Source organism: Bubalus bubalis, chromosome 3 (genome assembly GCF_019923935.1).
Source record: "Bubalus bubalis isolate 160015118507 breed Murrah chromosome 3, NDDB_SH_1, whole genome shotgun sequence".
NCBI classification, from domain to species: domain Eukaryota; kingdom Metazoa; phylum Chordata; class Mammalia; order Artiodactyla; family Bovidae; genus Bubalus; species Bubalus bubalis.
In genome coordinates this window covers 47,405,445-47,429,008 of record NC_059159.1, presented here as the reverse complement: position 1 = coordinate 47,429,008, position 23,564 = coordinate 47,405,445, and the positions used below count along the sequence as shown (strand labels likewise).

Genomic DNA, 23,564 nt, shown 5'->3' with positions numbered 1-23,564 from the left:
AGGGCAATGACTTTCATTTTCTTGTTAGCTGTCTTTCCTGAGGCTAACCAAGGACTGAGAACAGGGCAGGCTGTTGAAAAGTATTGCGATTGGGAAAATAGAATTTGCAGCTATCTGGGCCAGGCCCTTGACATAAAACATAGCAGATCTTATTTTTTTAATTTACTTATTGTTTAAAATTACTTATTAGTACTTATTTGGCTTTGTTGGGTCTTAGTTGCAGCACAGGGGATTTTTAATCTTCATTGAGGCGTGCAAACTCTTAGCTGTGGCATGAGGGGTCAGATTCCCTGATCAGGGATCAAACCCGTGCCCCTGGAATTGGGAGCACAGAGTGTTAGCCACTGGACCACCAGGGACGTCCCAGCAGATCTTATTTAATGCTCCCGCACACCTGCGAGACTTGAGTTACTCTTCCCATTTTACATGAGACATGTGACTAAGGTGAGTTTATGCATCCGCTGATTTGCAGATGTGGGATTTAAACCCAAGTGTGTCTCCTCTGTGCTGCTGCAGAGCTCTTCTGCTCCGTCATGTGCCTGGGACAGTGACTCCATTGATGGATGAAAAGACATGAGGTCAGAGGAGACAGAGGCCACTTCCTCTCATTCAATTTTCTCTAGGCCCTACTCAGCTGGGACAGCTTCTACTCGGCCTCTCAAGATCCTTATCTGCACCTGCGCCTGGGGAACTTTTCCTATACCTCTCACACCTCCCAGGAGAGTTGGAGAAAGGCGTTTTCCACGTGGTCACTGGACGTGAGTAACTGTGGCTTCCCCACCTCTGCACCGGGGGTTGGAAAACCCCACCCAGGTCTTCTGATAAAAGCCCTGGGCCCTGCAGGATAGACCAGAGGAGAACTCTTTGCTTCACCAGACTCACTGAGACCCTTGCAGTGAGGTCTGAGCAGGACAACCCGAGATGAAGCTCATCATCGCCGCACTGGTGTGCCTGCTGCTGGCCGGGATGTGGTTACAGGATGTGGACGCCAAGAGCAGTGAGTTTAGCTGGAGTCACTTAGGGGAGGGTGGAGACTCAGACGGGCACTCTGGGGTTGCAGGGTGGGGGAACAGGTTCACCTTGAGCTCCCTGCCTCCATCTCCACTCCTTCGGGAAGAATTCTCCCCGAAGAGGAGGAAGGGAGGTCTTGGATGGGGGCAGGGGGCCAGCAAAAGAAACGTGAATCTGGAGTCCACACTGACCACTGAGCAGCTCGCTTCAGTCAAAGGAGGTCTGCTTCGTCTAGACTGCTTCGCAGCCTGATGGATGAAGTGGTGAGGTCATTTAGGCCAGCTGGAGGCCTGAGGTCCAGAGGAGGGACTGATAGGGGTCTTGCCTCCACCAGGCAGAATCTGAGGTCAGGACAGATTGGCTAACCTTGGGCAAGTCACTTGGCTTCCCAAACTCTGGTTTTGCCATCAGTAAATTGGGATTTGATTATGCCTACCCTCTAAAGCTGGTGAGAGAATACTGACCTAACGACAGACATATGACATGGGCTTTGCAAGCAGTCAAACTAGGAGGTCTGAAATGCAAGTCCTTTGAGGGGGTTGCAAACTGGCAGAGTGGAACTTGGGGGTCAGAGCTGTGAGCAGGGTAGAGGACCTTCTGGAGTGGCTGGGGGTGGGGGAAAGCTTGGTGGTTCCCAGAAGCACTTTCCTGATCACTTCTTCGAGTTTAAGCTCCTAGCACAGTCTCTAATCCTGCCCCAAATAGCAGACTGCAGTTGAATCAGACTCACCAGGGCCCCAGGGCCCTTGAACCCAAATGTGGGGGCAGAACCATGCACTAGCGATGGGATGTCATAGCTAGAAGAGCCTTTAGAAATCAGTTTTAAAAGTCTTGTTTTACAGCTGGGAGGTCTGGAGTTCAGAGGAAAGGCTCATCTTGATCAAAGCTACACAGCTGTTTTGTTGGGGCCTGGGATCTGAACCCCAGTGTCCTGACTCTGCCTGAATACAGAACGAGGTGGCTGATGAGACACTAGGGTCCTTTGGATGTGGCCCCAAAGCCTGAGCCTGTCCCGGAAGCGTTTTTTTCCCCCTCCATCCTGGGTGAGAGGAACTCAGAATGGGTTGAGAAGTAAATGCAAGCCATTCTTGTGCTTCTCTTCTAGTGCATGTGCCATCCTCCAATTGCTGTTTCAGAACAGTGAAGGGAAAGATTTCTCCGAAGAAAATCCAGTGTTACAAGAACATCAGCTCCACCTGCTCCTACAACGACCGTCTGATGTAAGAAATGTATCCTCTTCCGTCCCTAACTTGCTTCTCCAGAGAACAGAAACTGGCCCACCTGGGATTAGAGTAGCAGACGCTAGATGGCGATGTTCCACTAGATTAAGGTGTTTTTTTTTTTTTTAACCACGCCATGGAGCCTGCCATAACCTTGAGTGCAGAGCCAAGAGTGAACTCTAGGGGGAGCACCTGTGCTCCCGCAGTGACATGGGTTTCTTAAAGCTCCAAGGTGCCAAGTATTATATCTTAGTGTTTTATGCCCAGAGCTTAAAAGCTCCAGGCACTACTGTGTGATGGTACGAGTGAGGGAGGTCTCAATTAGTTCCTGTCTCTAGATTTGCCATCCTATAACCCTGGGTGACTCCGGGCAGGTAACTTTTCTGAACCTGATTATCTGAGCAGCTCTCGGCACTCCGGAGCTGTGAAGCGGCATAACCACAATAGCTGCATCACAGGGTCCTTACCAAGCTCCAAGGAGGTATCTTACGCTTGACACGCAGTGTCTGTGAGACATGAGACACTTTCATGTGTATTATCTCAGTCAGCTAACTCCCCTGGGGCACGCATTTTCATCATCATGAAAACTGAGGTTCAGGGAATTAAAGAAATTTGTCTAAGGTCGTGCAGATAATTAAAGGCAGAACTGATCTATGGGTTTTGGACAACAGCCAAGTTTGGGAGGTCGACAGATCAGAGAAGAAACACATGCGCACACACACATCCCCGCAAAGCAATGATTGCTGCTAAGTCGCTTCAGTCGTGTCCAACTCTGTGCGACCCCATAGACGGCAGCCCACCAGGCTCCCCCGTCCCTGGTATTCTCCAGGCAAGAACACTGGAGTGGGTTGCCATTTCCTTCTCCAATGCATGAAAGTGAAAAGTGAAAGTGAAGTCACTCAGTCGTGTCCGACTCTTAGCGACCCCATGGACTGCAGCCTACCAGGCTCCTCCGCCCATGGGATTTTCCAGGCAAGAGTACTGGAGTGGGGTGCCATTGCCTTCTCCAAAGCAATGATTAGAGGGTTGCAAATGGATATAGACACATGAAAAGATGGAGCAAGTGAACTCTCAGAGATATTTCAGGAGAGGATTTGTTTCCATGCTAACAAGTTGTCTACAGCCTTCGCTCTTCCCTGATACACTGAATCCACCAAAGGGTCCAGGAAATGCAATTTAAAGAACTACCACCCCACCCCACCCCTGCTGAAGCTTGGGTGTTCCTCCCAGTGTACACATCATAGATCTTATGTAAGACTTCATTTTACAGGAGAACAGCTCAGGGGCACCCAGGAGCGATGTGGGGGCCATGGGGTGGGGCGTGATGTGTGTGTGGCACCCAGGGGTGACTCAGGTGACTCAGTCCCTCTTCTATTCTCTGCCCACAGATTCAAGCTGACTGGAGGCCTACAGTCTTGTGTCTTGCAAAAAGATTTATGGGTTCAGGCTTATTTAAAGAGGATAAACCTCTGCCAGTGAAAGGAAATGTGAGCTGATCCCTTCTCATCCTGGACTCAGGACACCACGTGGCTTCACTTGTCTAACTTCACACCAGTCCTTCTTCCCCCATCTTCACCAGGTCACGCCGAAGGGTCTGCTGGGTTCTAATAAGCTATGTTGTCGCACTTTATATATTTAAATTCTAGAATCTTTAAGTTCTGTCCCCCACCCACTCTGTGCCTCTTGGACCCCACAGGGATTTCAAGGTGCAAAGTTGATTGACATTGAGGGGCTGGGCCCAAGGGGTGGAGAGGAGGGAAGCAGGTTGGAATTGGTGTCAGGGGAACTGACTTCTTTTATTATTATTTAATTTTTGTTGGAGTATAGATGCTTTACAATGTTGTGGTAGTTTCCACTGTACAGCAAGGTGAATTCTTGACACTGTGGAACTGACTTCTTGTCAATAGAAGCCAATAAATGACTCAACACAACTCAGCTGACTGCCTTTGTCTTGGGGGAATAAACGTTAATTTGGGTTGTGATGTAGATGCTCTGCGGGGCTGGGTCACCATTTGCATGCTCTCCGCCTCTGCCCTGCCCTGCCCAGAGGGTTTGGAGGCTATTGTTATCCAAAAGTCACAGCTGCCCTAGCTAGGGGTTGGGGGTGGGGCGGGGAGGGCATGCAGGGGGTCTGCCATCTGCCTGTTGCTAGCCCTTCTGTAGAGAGGAGGTGGCTAAGGGCTGGAGAGATTGAACACCTACAGGCCTGAGGACACGTTGCAAGTCAGGATCGGATCCGGCCTTAGAGCTCAGGGTTCCTGCTGTGGTCAAGTCATGTCCTACTGCTTGCTAACTGCTAAGTTGCTTCAGTCATGTCGGACTCTGTGTGACCCCATAGCTGGCAGCCCACCAGGCTCCCCCGTCCCTGGGACTCTCCAGGCAAGAACACTGGAGTGGGTTGCCATTTCCTTCTCCAATGCATGAAAGTGAAAAGTGAAAGTGAAGTCACTCAGTCGTGTCCGACTCTTAGCAACCCCATGGACTGCAGCCTACCAGGCTCCTCCGCCCATGGGATTTTCCAGGCAAGGGTACTGGAGTGGGGTGCCATTGCCTTCTCTGTTGAATATGCCTTTGTTGTTCATTTGTTGGCAATGCTCTTGGTAAGTGCCCATTGTAGTTGACATTAGTCTCCCCAGTCTCCCTAGAGTCACAGGTTACACAAGTTGGAGCATGTGATTGCCCCTTTTAAAGGGACAGGGCCTCCTCTTCCTCTCTGTCCCCTGGGGGTTCACCTGTTTCTTCTCGAGACTACCTCCCTCCTCTGGATGACCTCTGTTGGCATCTCCATCAGACATGGACCCACATGCCTGGACCCTCCCCAGGAAAGATCCTGCTAATTAACTCTCCAGGCCCTGTCCAGTGGACACAGGGTCCCTCTGCCATGCTGTGCCAGGCAGTCACTTGGCACATGGGGACTTGGAAAAGATTTCTACCCTGGAAAGCAGTGTAAGCAACTTTTGGCAGAAAAGAGCTCTCTTCAGGAGGCCACTTTTGTCTTGTCACTATCCTTAAACCAGGCATCCCATGCTGTATCATCTCCAGCCTTAGCACACCTTTCAAATCTTTTGATCATACAATAGGTTACCTAACTTGTTGCTTTTTCCATAGATCAGAGAAGTAGAAATAAAGAGTAAGTAACAGATAACCAGATCTCTTCCCCAGTTCTTCTCATTCCTTCAGGCATCTCGAGATGAGATGTCAAAAGATAGCATCTAAAAAAAGATCATGAGCAGTCAACAAGCATTGCACACCATGAGGGATGGTGAGGACTCTGACTGCCATCCCATCCAAATGATTAATTGAGATGACTTTCCTGTTTCCCTTTAGAAGCTTTCATGGCTGAGCAGAATCCTCCGAGATGGTTTTGGGGGGTACCCTGAGTCCACCATCTCCCCAGATTGCTGGCATGCTGATTAAAGGCAATTCTCCTTTCTGTCAACACTTGAGAGTTTGGTTTTGTAGGCAGCCACGTGGCTCGCAGTCTCGGGTTTCATGGTGATGGGATTAGTTTCCGGATTGTCTTTAACCAATGATTCTGACTCAGAGTCCTTCCTGGTTCTGCCAAGATGGATGCCAGCGAGAAGGATTCTGGGAGGTGGTCGGACACGTGGTGTCACTTTTTGACATTTCCTGAACTGACTCGATGGACGTGAGTCTGAGTGAACTCCGGGAGTTGGTGATGGACAGGGAGGCCTGGCGTGCTGTGATTCATGGGGTCGCAAAGAGTCGGACACGACTGAGCGACTGATCTGATCTGAACTCTCCCAGTTGGTGGTGGCTTATTAGTTTTGTGTTCCTTACTGCAAATGTTTACTATGGTGCCTGGCCAGGGTGGGCGGTTTCAGTCAATGTGCTTCCCCTAAAACTCTCTAGCCAACCCTGTCCTGCCCTTGGGCCCTGCTCCAGACTACTCTTCCTAGCATCTCCCACCCTCCGCCCTCCCCATTGCTCCAAGGCCTTCAGAGCTGAGTCCAAACTCCCATCTTGACATTCCAATTCCTCTGTAAGCACGTCTCAACCTTCCTTTCCAAAGGTCTGCGGCTTTTCCCTTCTGAATCCCACACGCCGACTATCTAGGGGTGTTCGCTGCAAGCCCTCTCCCCTCTTTTCCATCCTGCATCTCTTCCACAACAGTCTCTGCTCTGCCGGTGCTACACCATCCTCCAAGGCCCATTCTCTCCAAGTCCCACGTTAGATATCAAATCCGATACTAATCAGGGCTGTGTTATCTATTTCCCCCTGGGACTCTAGTATACTTAATGACTGCATTACTCCCAGGTGGAGGACTACTCGGAGCCGGGAGGCAGGGGCGCAAGGAGACCCGTTGGAAGCTGGTGCTGGGGACGGGAGCCATTGTTCTAGAATATCGTGGGCTGGTGAGCCAGACCCTCCGTGACATACAGATGAGTCCAGTTAAGTCACACAGTCAGGGAGGGTCTGGCTACACCTGTATGTAGGGAGCCTCAAAGCGCCCCCTACTGGTTGGGAGTTATCCCTGAAGAAAACACTACTGCTGTATTGGAGATTTAATTTATTTATTTATCTGGCTGCACTGGGTCTTAGGTGCAATGTGCAGGATCTTTAGTTGCAGCATCTGAAATGCTTAGCTGTGGAATCTGGGATCTGGTTCCCTGAGCAGTGATCGAAACCAGGACCCCTGTGTTGGGAGTATGGAGTCTTAGCCAACGGATCACCAGGAAAACCGCTGCATTTGAGGTTTTAAACAAAATGTATTTTCTGCAAAAAAGTCAGTGGTCCTACAACTGTACACATCTTTCCATAATAACTTCCCCTGTTGGCTCAGGCAGTAAAGAATCTGCCTACTAATGCAGGAGACCTGGATTTGATTCCTGGATCAGGAAGATCTCCTGGAGAAGGGAATGGCTTACCCATTCCAGTATTCTTGCCTGGAGAATTTCATGGGCAGAGGAGCCTACAGTTCATGGGGAGGCAAAGATTTGGACATGACGGAGTGACTAACACTTCCACGCTTTTCCATAATAATATATTAAGCAATACCTCACACTCACCAGGCACTGTCCTTCTTAGATTGCAATGGCCCTTCAAACCCATGGCTCTCTAGGCATGTTCACTTACCCACTGGGGAGGTAGGCAGGAGGGAGACCCACTCCCCATAGCTTACAGGAGAAGGAGTCGGGGCTCCTGACAGGAATCAAGTGGCTTAAGACCTTACTTTAAAAAAAGAGGTCACCAATATTCAAAATAAACCCTCAACCAGCCACAATCCAAACAATACTAAATATTATTTAAGACATGGTATATATTTGCATCAGGAAACCAAAAGGACTCCATTTGAAAATTAAGGTCAAATTAGTCCAGGGTAGGGACAGGAGGCCCTGGGGGGTGGGGAACATTTCTCATCCTCTGGTTTGGTCTTAGTGTGGCCAGAAGAGTTCAAGTCTTCAGGGTGTGATTTTTTAAAAACACATTTAATATTTGAATATTTAAATATTTAAAATATTTATTTATTTGGCTGTATCGGATATTTGTTTCCCCATGAGGGATATTTCATCATAGTGCACAGACTCTCTAATTGTATTGCACAGGCTCAGTAATTGTGGCCTGTGGGGTTAGTTGCTCTGTGGCATGTGGATGTGGGATCTTAGTTCCCGGACCAGGGATCAAACCCATGTCTCCTGCATCACAAAGCAGATTCTTAACCACTGGACCACAAGGGAAGTCCTGGGCGTGAGTTTTTGACCCAGGCTTTTCACATAATTCTCCTTTGGGTTGGCACTGGTTGGTTCTGAAGCTGTGGATGAGGGTGGGCTGGCAGGGTCAGGTGACATGCTGGAGGGTTTTATCTCAGGGATGACTCCTTAGACGCTAAAACCTGTCAGGCCCACCTGCTACAGGGGAGGGGTCCTCTCTGGGACAGGAAGTCAGAGCGGAGTAGTAGGGAGAGACCCTCTGGAGGTGGTCACTGTGCTTGCCAACTGCCCTTCCCCCAGGAGAAGCTGGCCAGGCATCCACCACAGTAACCACAGAAGTGTGAGCTGACACCCATTCAGGGAGCAGGATGTGGAATGTTACCAGCCCTCTCTGGGCCTGTCCCTGGTGTAATAATAGGAAGTTTTGGATTACATAGTCTGGTTGGATCTTATCCCCTGAGTGTAATGCCTCAAATTTGTCTGATGTCTGTCTGGTGAGGCAGAACTTAGACTGAGGGAATAGAGAAGGGGATGTGGAGTGGGGGAGGGGTAAGATAAGGTGGGAGTGGAGGGGAGCAGGATTTTTCTACTTACATGACAGCTTCCCGGGGACCCTGGCTGCTGGCGATGCGATCGCTCTTCAGCTTCTGTGAGGGAATCTTCTGAGGTTTCTTTAACCAAGAGGAACCTGCTGTTTCTTATGGTTAAATGGGAAACAGCAGGTGACCAGGACATGGAGCATGTCTAGAAATAAAAGTCACAAAGAAAAAGCATTGGAGGAGATGCCAGGTTTTTCTTAGCTTGAATGTGGCATGGGAAGGCGAGCACAGAGGTAGAAGTGGGTCTCATCCACCCCAGGTCCAGTGCTCCTGCCCACTGCCCTGAAGGCGGGGTAAGGCCAGGAACACGTGCCTCAAGATTTCTGAGGTTGATCCGCATGGAGGGGACACATCATTGCTGATTCAGGAAGGTCAGTGTGATGGGACTCGGATATGGACCCCAACCTACAGGGTTTGGAAAGATTCACTGTATTTAGGTGCCAAGTCATGTCTGACTCTTTTGCCACCCCATGGACTATAACCCACCCAGCTTCTCTGTCCATGGGATTTCCCATGCAAGAATACTTGAGTGGGTTGCCATTTCCTTCTCCAGGGGTTCTTCCCAACCCATGGATCCTACCTGCATTCCTACATTCACAGGTGGATTCTTTACCATCTGAGCCACCAGGGAAGCCCTTGGGAAGATTAGCTGGCATCAAAGAACAGGCCTTGGATTTGGAGTGGGCAGTGTAGGCTTTATTCTGGCTCTGCCATGGCCTGGAGGTGGGACGGGGCAGGCAGGATGCCTGCTGTCCCCAGCATGGGCTCTCGCTTCTGTCTCCAGAATTAGAAGTTGAAACCTTGAGGGTCCCTGGTGCTCTGATAGGGTGGGAAGTGAAGGGCTTTGTCTTAGGCTTTCCTAGAAGACAAGAAACTGAGAGTGAGAGAGGAAGGGAAGAGGGAAGAGAGATTGAGCTGACCTGGCTGAGTCAGCACCTGGGTGCTGAAGGCATCTGCTGGGAGCTGCAGACCCAGAGATGCTGTGGAGACCTTCCTATGGGAAGGGGCGGATGCCAACGTCACCCTGAAAGCTACTGGTTTCTGATTTTGTCTGATTTTGTCTCAGCCCCGCGGTAGCTCTGGCTGTCCTGCCTGTCTGTGTAGGTAGCAGAGAGGATGGAGTAGCAGGGATTGCAGAGGGATGTTTGCCTGGCTGGGGTCATGGTCAAGTCAAGATGGAAAGGGTCTTGAGTCTGCTAAGCTAGAAACTGAGCTGCCAAATTGTTTTCCAGGAAATGCAAGATGGAAGTTGTGAAAAATGTAGCCGGGTAGGCACTGTTTCCCCCTTAGCTGCTCAGACCGCAGAAAGGAAGATGGAACACGTATGTGCTGGCAATCGCCCTAGGAAGTAACCCTAGGAGCTGCTGTCTCCAAATGAAATGGGAAACCATAGAAAATACCTCTGGTGCTAGGGACTTTCCCCTATTACGTATTTAGTCCTGACAAGGTAAGTACCATTTATAGATGCAGACACTGAGGAGCAGAGAGCTTAAATAACTTGCCCAAAGTGTCATGGGGAGTAAGGGGTGAGGCTGGGAGAAACAGCTGTAAGTTTACATATAATCACCAAGAGTTTCATGTTGCTGATGTCTTTTTCCAAGGTTAGAAGTCTCTTGGGCGTGCTCAGTTGCTCAGTCATATCCGACTCTTTGCGACCCCATGGACTATAGCCCGCCAGAATCCTCTGTCCGTGGGATTTTCCAGGCAAGAGTACTAGAGTGGGTTGCCAGCAGGAGATGTGGATTCGATCCCTGGGTTGGGAAGATCCCCTGGAGGAGGAAGTCTCATACTGGAGAAAAACTAAAGCTGGGGTCTGGTGACTGGGCTCCTCCCATCACATATAGGTGCTCCCTTCTCCTGCTCAGACCTAAAGGGATATGGTTTGAAAACCACTGATTTGTCTAGGTCCCTTGTTTTCAGGAAGGTTTGTTGATGGGAGAGGATGGGGAACAGAGCAAAGATGTTGGCCCCTTGCTCTTGAACTTAGCTCCCTCCTGCAAGGAGTCTGAGCTAGGAATTTGGGAGGTGGGTGAGCGGGTAGGGAGTTCCAAAAGGCACGGTGGCAAGGAGGGAAGAGCTTGGACTCTAATGGAAAACCTAGCAAGTCTCTTGGCCTGGATATTTCTATCCCCACGCTCACTCCTGGCTCCCAGATTTTGCTTACCTTTTGTACCTGCTCGGAACAGTCTCCCGTCCAACCTCCGTTCTTGCGAGTCTTTCTACTCTAGCAAAACAAGCCCAGTGAGGTTAAAGGAAATGAAACAAACAGCCAAGATTAGTGAAAGGAAATGAAACAAAGAGCTAAGATTAGCAGAGGAAGGTGGTTCTTTGACAAGCCTATGATGAAGCTGAAACTCTCCTGAGGCTGATCAGGAGAAAAGGAAAAAACAACCGCACCAGTAGGGGCGGTCCCTCCAGAATCCACAGATCCCAGGAGGAAAATAAGAACCTTCTGCCAATAACTTTAGTTTCGATGAAGTGGATGGATTTCTTAAAATCTGACTTACCAGATTGCAAGAAAAAAATGTTTAATTCTTAAACTATTTAAAAAGTTGAGTAATGGAAAATTTTCCACAAAACATCCTCCAGTCTTGGAAAGCTTTAACAACTCTTTCTCCAAGCATTCCAAGAGTTACTGATTCCAATCTTACACAATTGCTTCCAGAGAATATCAAACGTGTGCGCTCTTCAACTCATTTTGTGAGTCTTGGACATAAAAGCTTGTCAGGAATTACGTGAGAAAAGATGGCAAGCTTGTCCCGGCAGACACACATTCCATTTCTAATATTCCATCCTCTTCTCTGGCCCAGAAAGTCAGCCTGTGTGGATCGCATCAAAGAGCTTGCAGGTCTCCTGGCTTCAGATTGGGTTTGGACATGAGAGCCCTTCAGGGTGTTGGCGAGAGGGAGTCGTTAGGGTGAAGAACTGATTTCTCTGACGCCTTCCTGTACCTCTCCCTGGATGCAGCCCTCGATCAATGGTTTTCCCTTTCTCTCCAGGTGACCCTCTCCACTCTCTTCATCCATGTTCGGGGGAGCTACATTGTCCTTGCGCCTTTGGGTCCAGCGGTGGTCACCGTGCTGTTACTAGCCTCAAAGAACCAAGCAGCCTTATGGTTTCACCACACTCAGCCAAACATTCAATTGCATTTTTATTATTAAACTCTCCTCAAATCATTCCAACATCAGTGTCATTCACTTATCCCTGACTGACATAGTTTTGGGTACCAGAAGTGGCTCCTGGCAACAGAACTTCCAAATAGGATTCTGGAACTGGGTTGCTCATATATTTTAGGAGTATAATAATGGCATCTGCTGGCATCATGATTACTTAAATTATCTCCAATAGTAGGATGGCAGATTGAGTTGTATCAAGCCCTCCAGGTGATTCTTAATGGGCACTAAAATTCAAGAACCAGGCGACTACAGCATATCCCGTGGGCATCCCTGATCTACAGAAAATAGATACTAGAGGGCTCTTAAGGACACTGCCCTTCTCTCATGGCCCCATCAAGGCATCTCTTAATCCATGTAGTCAAAGCTATGGTTTTTCCAGTAGTCATGTAGGGATGTGAGAGTTGGGCCATAAAGAAGACTGAGTGCCAAAGGATTGATGCTTTTGAATTGTGGTGCTGGAGAAGACTCTTGAGAGTCCTGTGGACCACAATAAGAACAAAGCAGTCAGTCCTAAATGAAATCAACCCTGAATATTGATGGGAAGGACTGATGCTGAAGCTGAAGCTCCAATCCTTTGGCCATCTGATGTGAAAAGCCGACTCACTGGAAAAGACCCTGATGCTGGGAAAGAGTGAAGGCAAAAGGAGAAGGGGGCGGCAGAGGATGAGATGGTCGGATGGCCTCACTGACTCAATGGACGTGAAACTGAGCAAACCCCGGGAGATGGTGAAGGACAGGGAAGCCTGGTGTGCTGCAATCCATCGGGTTGCAAAGAGTCAGACATGACTGAGCGACTGAACAACAACAGAGGAAGTGTCCTCTGGCCTTCTCATGGAGTGCAGTTAGGGACGGCTGGGTAGCTTGCACATAATAGATACTTTTCAATAGCTCCACTTCCCGGAGCCTTTGGACACCTTCCTAATGTCCCAGGGAGTTCTGGTGTTTCAACTTCATCAACTGCAGGCTTCTTTTGAAGTCTAGATTCCAATCAGCCAATCTGGCTAAACAGTCATCACTCCCAACTACTTGTGCTAATGCACTGAATTGTGAATTCTGCACAAGCACATTCATACCAATGGATTTGACAAACTTAGTCTTGTATGTTAATGTCCTCTTACAATGTAGCGCTCCACATGCCCTGCCCCCAAACTTTCCTCCAAATTGAGCGACTGCAGGGACTTTCATACCCTTCCAGCAGGGACTCCTGTCTGTCCTTCCCTCTGTTTCAGGACCTATTATCTTATAAGAGAATACGTTTAGGAACCTGGGGTCTGGGGTCAGCCAGACAGGGGCTTAAATCCTGTATTCACTATTTACTTGTTATGTGGTTTGGAGCAAGCTGTTTACCTTTCTGAGCCTCTAAGAAGAACTGGTTGTTAATTATTACATCATTGTGATGGTTCAAGAATCTAATAAATAATGAATGCATGGTAAGTGCTCAGTCCAGTGCCAATAATTTTTATTTAAAATTTTTAAAATTTTTCATTAAAGTATAGTTGATTTATAATGTATAGTTTCTGGTACACAGCAAAGTAATTCAGTTATACAGATATATAATACATATAATATGAAAAAGAATATGTAATTATTTTTATATTCTTTCCCATTATGGTGTATTTCATGATATGGACTATAGTTCCTTGTACTATATAGCAGGAGCTTGTGCTTATTTATTTTGTATATAGCACTACTAATTTCACTACTAATTTACTAGTAATTTTTATCTACTAATTTCACACTTATCTCTCCCCATATCTTTTCCCTTTTTGTAACAATAAGCTTGTTTTCTGTGTCCGTGATTCTGTTTCTATTCTGTAAGTTCATCTGTACCATATTGTCGATTCCACATATGTGATAGCATATGGTATTTGTTTTTCTCTTTCTGAATCATTGCATTTAGTATGACAATCTCTAGGCACACCCATGTTGCTACAAATGGCATTGTTTTATTCTTTTTTATGGCTGAGTGATATTCCATTGTGTGTGTATATATATGTGTGTGTGTGTGTGTGTGTGTGTGTGTATACTTGCCACATCTGTCGATGGCCATTTAAGTTTCTTCCATGTCTTGGCTACTGAAAATAGCACTGCTATGAACATTGGGGTGCATGTATCTTTTCAAATTGGGGTTTATTCCAGCTACATGACCAGGAGTGGGATTGCTGGATCATATGGCAACTCTATTTTTATTTCTTTAAGGAACCTCCATAGTGTTCACCATAGTGGCCGTATAATTTACATATCCCCCAACAGTGTAAGGAGGGCTCCCTTTTCTCCATACCCTCTTCAGTATTTGTTATTTGTAGACTTTTTAATGGTGGCCATTCTGACCAGTGTGAGTTGATACCTCATTGTAGCTTTGATTAGCATTTCTCTAATGATTAGTGATTTTGGTGTTGACCATCTGGTGATGTCCATGTGGAGTCTTCTCTTGTGTTGTTGGAAGAGAGTGTTTGCTATGACCAGTGCGTTCTCTTGGCAAAACTCTATTAGCCTTTGCCCTGCTTCATTCCGTACTCCAAGGCCAAATTTGCCTGTTACTCCAGCTGTTTCTAGACTTCCTACTTTTGCATTCCAGTCCCCTATAATGAAAAAGACATCTTTTTGGGGTGTTAGTTCTAAAAGGTCTTGTAGGTCTTCATAGAACCATTAAACTTCAGCTTCTTCAGCGTTACTGGTTGGGGCATAGGCTTGGATTACCGTGATAATGAGGGATTTGCCTTGGAAGCGAACAGAGATCATTCTGTTGTTTTTGAGATTGCATCCAAGTGCTGCATTTTGAACTCTTTTGTTGACCATGATGATTGCTCCATTTCTTCTAAGGGATTCCTGCCCACAGTAGTAGATATAATGGTCATCTGAGTTAAATTCACCCATTCCAGTCCATTTTAGTTCGCTGATTCCTAGAATGTCGACGTTCATTCTTGCCATCTCCTATTTGACCACTTCCAATTTGCCTTGATTCATGGACCTAACATTCCAGGTTCCTATGCAATATTGCTCTTTACAGCATCAGACCTTGCTTCTATCACCAGTCACATCCACAGCTGGGTATTGTTTTTGCTTTGGCTCCATCCCTTCATTCTTTCTGGAGTCATTTCTCCACTGATCTCCAGTAGCAGAGGAACCTGGGGAGTTCCTCTTTCAGTATCCTATGATTTTGCCTTTTCATATTGTTCATGGGGTTCTCAAGGCAAGAATACTGAAGTGGTTTGCAATTCCCTTCTCCAGTGGACCACATTCTGTCAGATCTCTCCACCATGACCTGCCCATCTTGGGTGGCCCCTCAGGGCATGGCTTAGTTTCATTGAGTTAGACAAGGCTGTGGTCCGTGTGATCAGAAAACTACTGTGACTATGGTCTCAGTGTGCCTGCCCTCTGATGCCCTCTCACAACACCTACTGTCTCACTTGGGTTTCTGTTACCTTGGACGAGGGGTATCTCCTCACCACCACCCATCCTGACCTTGAACGTGGAGTAGCTCCTCTAGGCCTTCCTGTTCCCACTCAGCCGCCACTCCTTGGACTTGGGGTTGCTCCTCTCGGCCACTGCCCCTGACCTCGGGCATGTGGTAGCTTCTCTCCCAGCCACCCCTGACCACAGGGGTGGTGTAGCTTGTCTCGGCTGCCGTCCCTGATCTCTGGCATGGGGTCAAAGATGGAGAAGCTCTATACAGTCAGCAAAAACAAGACCGGGAGCTGACTGTGGCTCAGATCATGAACTCCAAAATGCCAAATTTAGACCTAAATTGAAGAAAGTAGGGAAAACCACTAGACCATTCAGTTCAGTTTAGTTCAGTTGCTCAGTCGTGTCCAGCTCTTTGCGACCCCATGAATTGCAGCATGCCAGGCCTCCCTGTCCATCACCAACTCCCGGAATTCACTCAAACTCACGTCCATCGAGTTGGTGATGCCATCCAGCCATCTCATCCTCTGTCGTCCCCTTCTCCTCCTGCCCCCAATCCCTCCCAGCATTAGAGTCTTTTCCAATGAGTCAACTCTTCGCATGAGGTGGCCAAAGTACTGGAGTTTCAGCTTTAGCATCATTCCTTCCAAAGAACAGCCAGGACTGATCTCCTTCAGAATGGACTGGTTGGATCTCCTTGCAGTCCAAGGGACTCTCAAGAGTCTTTTCCAACACCACAGTTCAAAAGCATCAGTTCTTAGGCACTCAGCTTTCTTCACAGTCCAACTCTCACATCCATACATGACCACTGGAAGAACCATAGCCTTGACTAGATGGACCTTTGTTGGCAAAGTAATGTCTCTGCTTTTGAATATGCTATCTAGGTTGGTCATAACTTTTCTTCCAAGGAGTAAGTGTTCTTTAATTTCATGCAAATGTGACTGGTGATAGAAGCAAGGTCCAATGCTGTAAAGAGCAATATTGCATAGGAACCTGGAATGTTAGGTCCATGAATCAAGGCAAATTGGAAGTGGTCAAACAGGAGATGGCAAGAGTGAACGTCGACCTTCTAGGAATCAGCGAACTAAAATGGACTGGAATGGGTGAATTTAACTCAGATGACCATTATATCTACTACTGTGGGCAAGAATCCCTTAGAAGAAATGGAGTATCCATAATGATCAACAAAAGAGTCTGAAATGCAGTACTTGGATGCAATCTCAAATATGACAGATTGATCACTGTTCGCTTCCAAGGCAAACCATTCAATATCTTGGTAATCCAAGTCTATACCCCAACCAGTAATGCTGAAGAAGCTGAAGTTGAATGGTTCTATGAAGACCTAGAAGACCTTTTATAACTAACACCCAAGAAAGATGTCCTTTTCATTATAGGGGACTGGAATGCAAAAGTAGGAAGTCAAGAAACACTTGGAGTAACAGGCAAATTTGGCCTTGGAGTACGGAATGAAGCAGGGCAAAGGCTAATAGAGTTTTGCCAAGAGAACGCACTGGTCATAGCAAACACCCTCTTCCAACAACACAAGAGAAGACTCTACACATGGACATCACCAGGTGGTCAACACCGAAATCAGATTGCTTATATTCTTTGCAGCCAAAGATGGAGAAGCTCTATACAGTTAGCAAAAACAAGACTGGGAGCTGACTGTGCCTCAGATCATGAACTCCTTATTGCCAAAATCAGCTGAAATTGAAGAAAGTAGGGAAAACCACTAGACCATTCAGGTATGACCTAAATGAAACCCTTTATGATTATACAGTGGAAGTGAGAAATAGATTTAAGGGGCTAGATCTGATAGATCGAGTGCCTGATGAAATATGGACGGAGGTTCATGACATTGTACAGGAGACAGGGATCAAGACCACCCCCATGGAAAAACACCATTCAGGTATGACCTAAATCAAATCCCTTATGATTATACAGTGGAAGTGAGAAATAGATTTAAGGGACTAGATCTGATAGATAGAGTGCCTGATGAACTATGCACAGAGCTTCGTGACATTGTACAGGAGACAGGGATCAAGACCATCCTCATGGAAAAGAAATGCAAAAAAGCAAAATGGCTGTCTGAGGAGGCCTTACAAATAGCTGTGGAAAGAAGAGAAGCAAAAAGCAAAGGAGAAAAGGAAAGATATAAGCATCTGAATGCAGAGTTCCAAAGAACAGCAAGAAGAGATAAGAAAGCCTTCCTCAGCGACCAATGCAAAGAAATAGAGGAAAACAACAGAATGGGAAAGACTAGAGATCTCTTCAAGAAAATCAGAGATACCAAGGGAACATTTCATGCAAAGATGGGCTCGATAAAGGACAGAAATGGTATGGACCTAACAGAAGCAGAAGATACTAAGAAGAGGTAGCAAGAATACATAGAAGAACTATACAAAAAAGATCTTCAGGACCCAGAATATCACGATGGTGTGATCACTCACCTAGAGCCAGACATCCTGGAATGTGAAGTCAAGTGGGCCTTAGAAAGCATCACTACGAACAAAGCTAGTGGAGGTGATGGAATCCCAGTTGAGCTATTTCAAATCCTAAAAGATGATGCTGTGAAAGTGCTGCACTCAATATGCCAGCAAATTTGGAAAACTCAGCAGTGGCCACAGCACTGGAAAAGGTCAGTCTTCATTCCAATCCCAAAGAAAGGCAATGCCAAAGAATGCTCAAACTACCGCACAATTGCACTCATCTCACATGCTAGTAAATTAATGCTCAAAATTCTCCAAGCCAGGCTTCAACAGTACGTGAACTGTGAACTTCCAGATGTTCAAGCTGGTTTTAGAAAAGGCAGAGGAACCAGACATCAAATTGCCAACATCTGCTGGATCATGGAAAACGCAAGAGAGTTCCAGAAAAACATCTATTTCTGGTTTATTGACTATACCAAAGCCTTTGACTTGTGGATCACAATCAACTGTAGAAAATTCTGAAAGAGATGGGAATACCAGACCACCAGACCCGCCTCTTGAGAAACCTATATGCAGGTCAGGAAGCAACAGTTAGAACTGGACATGGAACAACAGACTGGTTCCAAATAGGAAAAGGAGTATGTCAAGGCTGTATATTGTCACCCTGATTATTTAACTTCTATGAAGAGTACATCATGAGAAACGCTGGGTTGGAAGAAGCACAGCTGGAATCAAGATTTTGAGGAGAAATATCAATAACCTCAGATATGCAGATGACACCACCCTTGTGGCAGAAAGTGAAGAGGAACTAAAAATCCTCTTGATGAAAGTGAAAGAGGAGAGTGAAAAAGTTGGCTTAAAGCTCAACATTCAGAAAACTAAGATCATGGCATCTGGTCCCATCACTTCATGGGAAATAGATGGGGAAACAGTGGGAACAGTGTCAGACTTTATTTTTCTGGGCTCCAAAATCACTGCAGATGGTGACTGCAGCCATGAAATTAAAAGACGCTTACTCCCTGGAAGGAAAGTTATAACCAAGAAAGTTATGACCTAGATAGCATATTGAAAAGCACAGACATTACTTTGCCAACAAAGGTCCATCTAGTCAAGGCTAGGTTTTTCCAGTGGTATCTATGGATGTGAGAGTTGGACTGTGAAGAAAGCTGAGTGCTGAAGAATTGATTCTTTTTAACTGTGGTGTTGTAGAAGACTCTTGAGAGTCCCTTGGACTGCAAGGAGATCCAACCAGTCCATTCTAAAGGAGATCAGCCCTGGGTGTTCATTGGAAAGACTGATGCTAAACTGAAACTGCAATACTTTGGTCTCATGCAAAGAGCTGAGTCATTGGAAAAGACCCTGTTGCTGGGAGGGATTGGGGGCAGGAGGAGAAGGGGACAACAGAGGATGAGATGGCTGGATGGCATCACCGACTCGATGAACATGAGTTTGAGTGAACTCCGGGAGTTGGTGATGGACAGGGAGGACTGGCATGCTGCAATTCATGGGGTCGCAGAGTCGGACACGACTGAGTGACTGAACTGAACTGAACTGAATGATTAGTGATGGTGAGCATCTTTTCATGTGCCTATTTGGTCATCTGGATGTCCTCTTTGGAGGACACTAACTGATATTCTCTGCCCCTCAGTCTGGGTATCTCCATAGAACGGCAAGATTACAGAGGAAGGGAACATTGACATTGTGACTGGGAAGAAGGAAGTCCACCCACCACCCCTGAACATGATGCAGGTCAACTTGCCTCCCTTCTTTCTTCACACCACCTTCTCTACTATTTATGTTTTGACTATAATATCCCATCCACCTACAACTTTCATCTTTCTTTTTTTTTTAAAAAAAAATGAGCAAAGCTTTTATTTATTTTTGGCTGTGCTGGGTCTTCGTTGCCACACAAGCTTTTCTCTAGCTGTAGTGCGTGGGGGCTACTCTCGAGTTGTAGCACGTGTTTCTCATTGCAGTGGCTTCTCTTGTTGCAGAGCACAGGCTCTAGAGCAATTGGCTCAGTACTTGTGGGGCTCAGGCTTAGCTGCTTCGAGGCATGTGGGATCTTCCTGGACCAAGGATCAAACCCGTGTCTCTTGAATTAGCAGGTGGAGTCTTTACCGCTGAGCCACCAGGAAAGCCCCCAACATTTGTGTTTCTGTCTGACCCATATAGGAATTACTTGAGGTCTGGCTTATGCTGTATCTGGCTTCACAGATTTCATAGGGGATCAAATCTTGCTCTGAGATGGATGGCTGATGACCTTCCAGGTCAAACTCTCCTACGTCTGCTCTAGAAAACAGATTTCTTGTCATGTTCTCGACCAGCATATTGTCAAAATGAATACTTACCAAGGATCCAGGGAGCCTAAAAAGACATAGTGGGGAGATTATCGTGTAATTGATCTTTCTAGCCAGACAGGGGTAAAGCAGGATTGCAATAGGCAAGTTGAGGTGTGCAGTCTCCCTACCCACTGGGCTGTTAGTTTTAACCCGTCGTTGCTTTGCTAATTGAGGTGCTTATAGTGTTTAGTTTTTGCTGCCTTCTTTTTGGGAGAACTCCTAGGATAAATACTTGACGCCGTCTCTTCCCATGACTAAATAAAAAGCGCAGGCAGGAAAGACTTCAAATTTGGCACGCTCTAGTGCTGTGAACAAAGAACGGGAAATTTTTCTGTTCACAGGCTGGTGGAGCCAAGTTTGGTTCAGTAACAAATTCTCCTCCCGGTTCAATGTAATCCCAATTATTAATACAATCAAAACAAGAATTTTGTGGAGACTGATAAGCTAATTCTGAACTTCTAGAGGAGAAGTTAAAAAACAAAACAAAACAAAAATAGTTAAGACAACTTTGAAGAAGAACAAAGTTGTTGAGCTTACACTCCCAGATATTAACAGTTTTTAGAAAGCATTAGTCATTATGACATAGTGCCATTGCCCCAAGAATGGATGAATGTGCCAAGGGAACAGATTAGAGTGCAGAAATAGAACCATATGTATACTGATGTTGAATATATATATATATATCAGAGTTTGCCCTCTGGAGTAGCTAAGGAAAAAATACCCTTTTGAATAACTGATCAATCCATTATTCAGTGTGCTGAATCAATTTGATATTTATAAGGAAGAATAAAATCTTGATCCCTAACTTTCAGCAAACTGAAATATATATATATATATATATATATATATATATATATATATATATAAAATCATGTTCAGGTAGATTGTAGCTCTAAATGTGAATGACAAAAATAATGCTTTTTGAAGACAACATAAGAGAATATCTTTGTGACATCTGTTTTGAAAAAGCTTGCTTACACAGAAAACAAAAGCACTCACCATAAAGGAACATGTTGATAAATGGACTATTTTAAAATCAGGAAGCTGTATCATCAAAAGGTAGTGAAAAAGAAAATCACAGATTATGAGATGTTTCAGTTCACATGTTTGTCAAAAGATTCCGATTCAGAGTGTAGAAATTCTTCCACAATTTCATAATAAAAAGACAGGCAATCTATAAATAGACAAGATCCACCAAGTCTATCAAAAATGGGTATAGGATATGATGAACTGGACCTTCATAAAAAAGATGTCCAATAAACATTTAGCAAGATGTTCAAGCTTATCTGTCATGAGTAAAACACAAACTTAAACCATGATTATATGGCATTATACACATAATCAGAATGGCTAGATTAAGAAGAATGGCAGTACCAAGTGTTGCAGTATCAGATATGAACTGACTCAAACTCTCATACATTGCGGGTGGAAGTGAATGTAAATTGGTGAAACAGATTTGGAAAATATTTAAGCCATATCTGGAAAAGTGTTTGATGGCTGAGTATATTCTTAATATATGCATATCCTGTCAACCATGTATGTATTTCTGTCTTTTTCCTTTCTCTCTTTCTTACCTATATATCCATATTTATTTCTATCTATCTATCTGTTTATCTGCCATCTACCTGCAAAACTGTAAGTTCACACTGATAACTTGTAATTGCAGTCTAGCCCCACAGAGTTTTTCTAGCCTCCAACATTCTATATCTCTCCATAGAAGCTTCTCCAACAGTAAAGGAGTTGATTTCCATTATCTTCAATACATTTACTTATTTGCTAAATCCTTCTTCAGGTCAGCATTCTCTTAAGTACACGGCTAACTCAGTCCTGGTGCTATGGATCCTAACTTGTGGACTGCTCTCCTGAACCCAGTCCTACCGAACAGGCTGGCTGAGTGCTCCACAGTCTTGGCTCAGCCCTGGTCCCAAAGAACTTACTGGGATCCCTGATCCTGGTCCCAGCTTCAGCCTTGGTAAACACACCAACGGAATGCCCAGCTAAATCCCTGGCCCTGAGCTAGTGAACTTGCCTGGAGAAATCCAGGCATCGCCTGGAGGAAGGAGAACAAATATTGAAGGTAAAAAGCAATGAATCAATAAGATAGAGACTGAGATGAAAACGTCTGTCCAGGTAGCTCTTTTGAGAAGTGACCCCAGGGATGAGGACTGAGAGGCAACCCAGTGAGATGGAAAAGGAGAAAGCAACAGAAGCATGCATAATTAAGGTCAGAATAGTGGGCTATGGGGACAGCTTCTCCTGGAAATACCCGATGAGCGTACAGAATGGCTCCCAGAATCAACTGCTGGAAGGAAGAGTGGCAGAAGCTTTAAAACATCTGCTCTGTACTTCCCTGGTGGTACAGAGGATAAAAATCCACCTGCCAATGCAGGGGACACAGGTTCAATCCCTGATCCAGGAAGATCCCATATGCCACAGGGCAACTACGTCTATATGCCACAACTACTGAGCCCAAGCTCTAGAGCCCAGGAGCCACAGCCACTGAACCCATGTGCCGTAACTACTGAAGCCCTCGTGCCTAGAGCCTGTGCTCTGCAACAAGAGACGTCACTGCAATGAGAAGTCCGTGCACTGAAATGAAGAGCAGGCCCAGTTCACCACAACCAGAGAAAGCCCACATGCAGCAAAGAAGACCCAGCACAACCAAAAATAGACTAATTAATTAATTTTAAAAAATCTGCTCCACTCTTCACAGGTGGAAAGTTGTCACCCATGGTGTTTGCTCCCCTGAACTGTGAGCGTCACACAAATGTGTAAGCTGAGCCAGCTCCTGACCTGAGATGGCATCCAAGGAGAAGCCGGTGGACAGAAAGCAAGAAGCGAGGAGACACAGAGCAGATGTTGAGAGAGTGAAGTGAATCCAAGCCTGCAGCAAGCTGCCTGCGCGAGGCATGGATGAAATCAGTAGTGAACCCAACAGGATGCTCGTCAGCTTCCTGTGACCTCACCAGTTCTTTGCCCCCAATTGACAAAGGAATGAATTGTGTTCACAGAAATGAACCCATTAGTAGAAGGATGTGGATTTTCAAAACACAACTATTCCAGTTGAGGCATATAAAGCATCAATACTTTAAATAAGGTGACATATCACTTACCACATTTATGTTTCATGTCATTAACAAAGTTCATTGTGATTTGAAATATGGCAACACAATCCCGGAGTGCCTCTGGGGAAGTGACACTTGGGGAAGACAAATGGACTGTGTCTTCTGCTGTAGCCTGGTGACAGTTTAAGATGAGTCTCATGCCTTTGGAATTTAGGACTTGTGTCCAGGGAGTTCATGAAAACCTGGGCCCAGATCTTTGGAGCCAGCTTGACTTTGAGACTGCGAAAGTGCGTGGTTAAGAATCAGATGGAGCCTCTCTGGTTGGCAAGCACTCTTTTTACCCAGCTGACATTTAGATGCCTTATTTTAGACACCTGGGGTTTCAGTGTGCTACCTTGGGCTTCCGTGGAAAGCTTATTTTCAGACAGGTGATATATCTGACTTGGGAGTATTTGCCACTAGGCTGGGCTCATGGTTGGCTCTGTGGTTTTAATTCTTGGCACTTTCTTCCTGACCCTTCCCTAGCCAACAGGCATGACCAATTTCCCAAGAGACATGGCTCCTAGGGTAGGAAGGAGCTTGTGAGATCATCTCCCAGATCCTCTTACTTCCTGCCTGTGATACAGAGCTACTTTCACTTTTATA

The 23,564-nt window shown here is 46.0% G+C and overlaps 1 protein-coding gene and 1 long non-coding RNA gene across 3 annotated transcripts; one reads left to right on the top strand and one right to left on the bottom strand.

The window, feature by feature from the left end:
* The first annotated feature begins 616 nt into the window (after positions 1 to 616).
* Positions 617 to 4,162, top strand: CCL1 (C-C motif chemokine ligand 1). 2 transcript variants are annotated; one of them, XM_044939543.2, is made up of 4 exons: positions 617 to 758; positions 844 to 997; positions 2,117 to 2,231; positions 3,620 to 4,162. In XM_044939543.2, exons 2-4 carry the CDS (start codon positions 922 to 924, stop codon positions 3,708 to 3,710), a joined length of 282 nt encoding a protein of 93 aa, XP_044795478.1. In that variant the 5' UTR covers positions 617 to 758; positions 844 to 921; the 3' UTR covers positions 3,711 to 4,162. The 2 variants fall into 2 exon arrangements, with proteins under 2 accessions (XP_044795478.1, XP_006080523.2); XM_006080461.4 differs by lacking the exon at positions 617 to 758 and having other exon boundaries at positions 787 to 997.
* Positions 4,163 to 7,707: 3,545 nt separating this feature from the next.
* Positions 7,708 to 10,844, bottom strand: LOC123465579. Its single transcript, XR_006640820.1, has 2 exons — positions 10,667 to 10,844; positions 7,708 to 8,647 (listed from the first exon to the last, which is right to left on the bottom strand). It is a non-coding gene; the product is annotated as an uncharacterized LOC123465579 (long non-coding RNA).
* Positions 10,845 to 23,564: the final 12,720 nt, after the last annotated feature.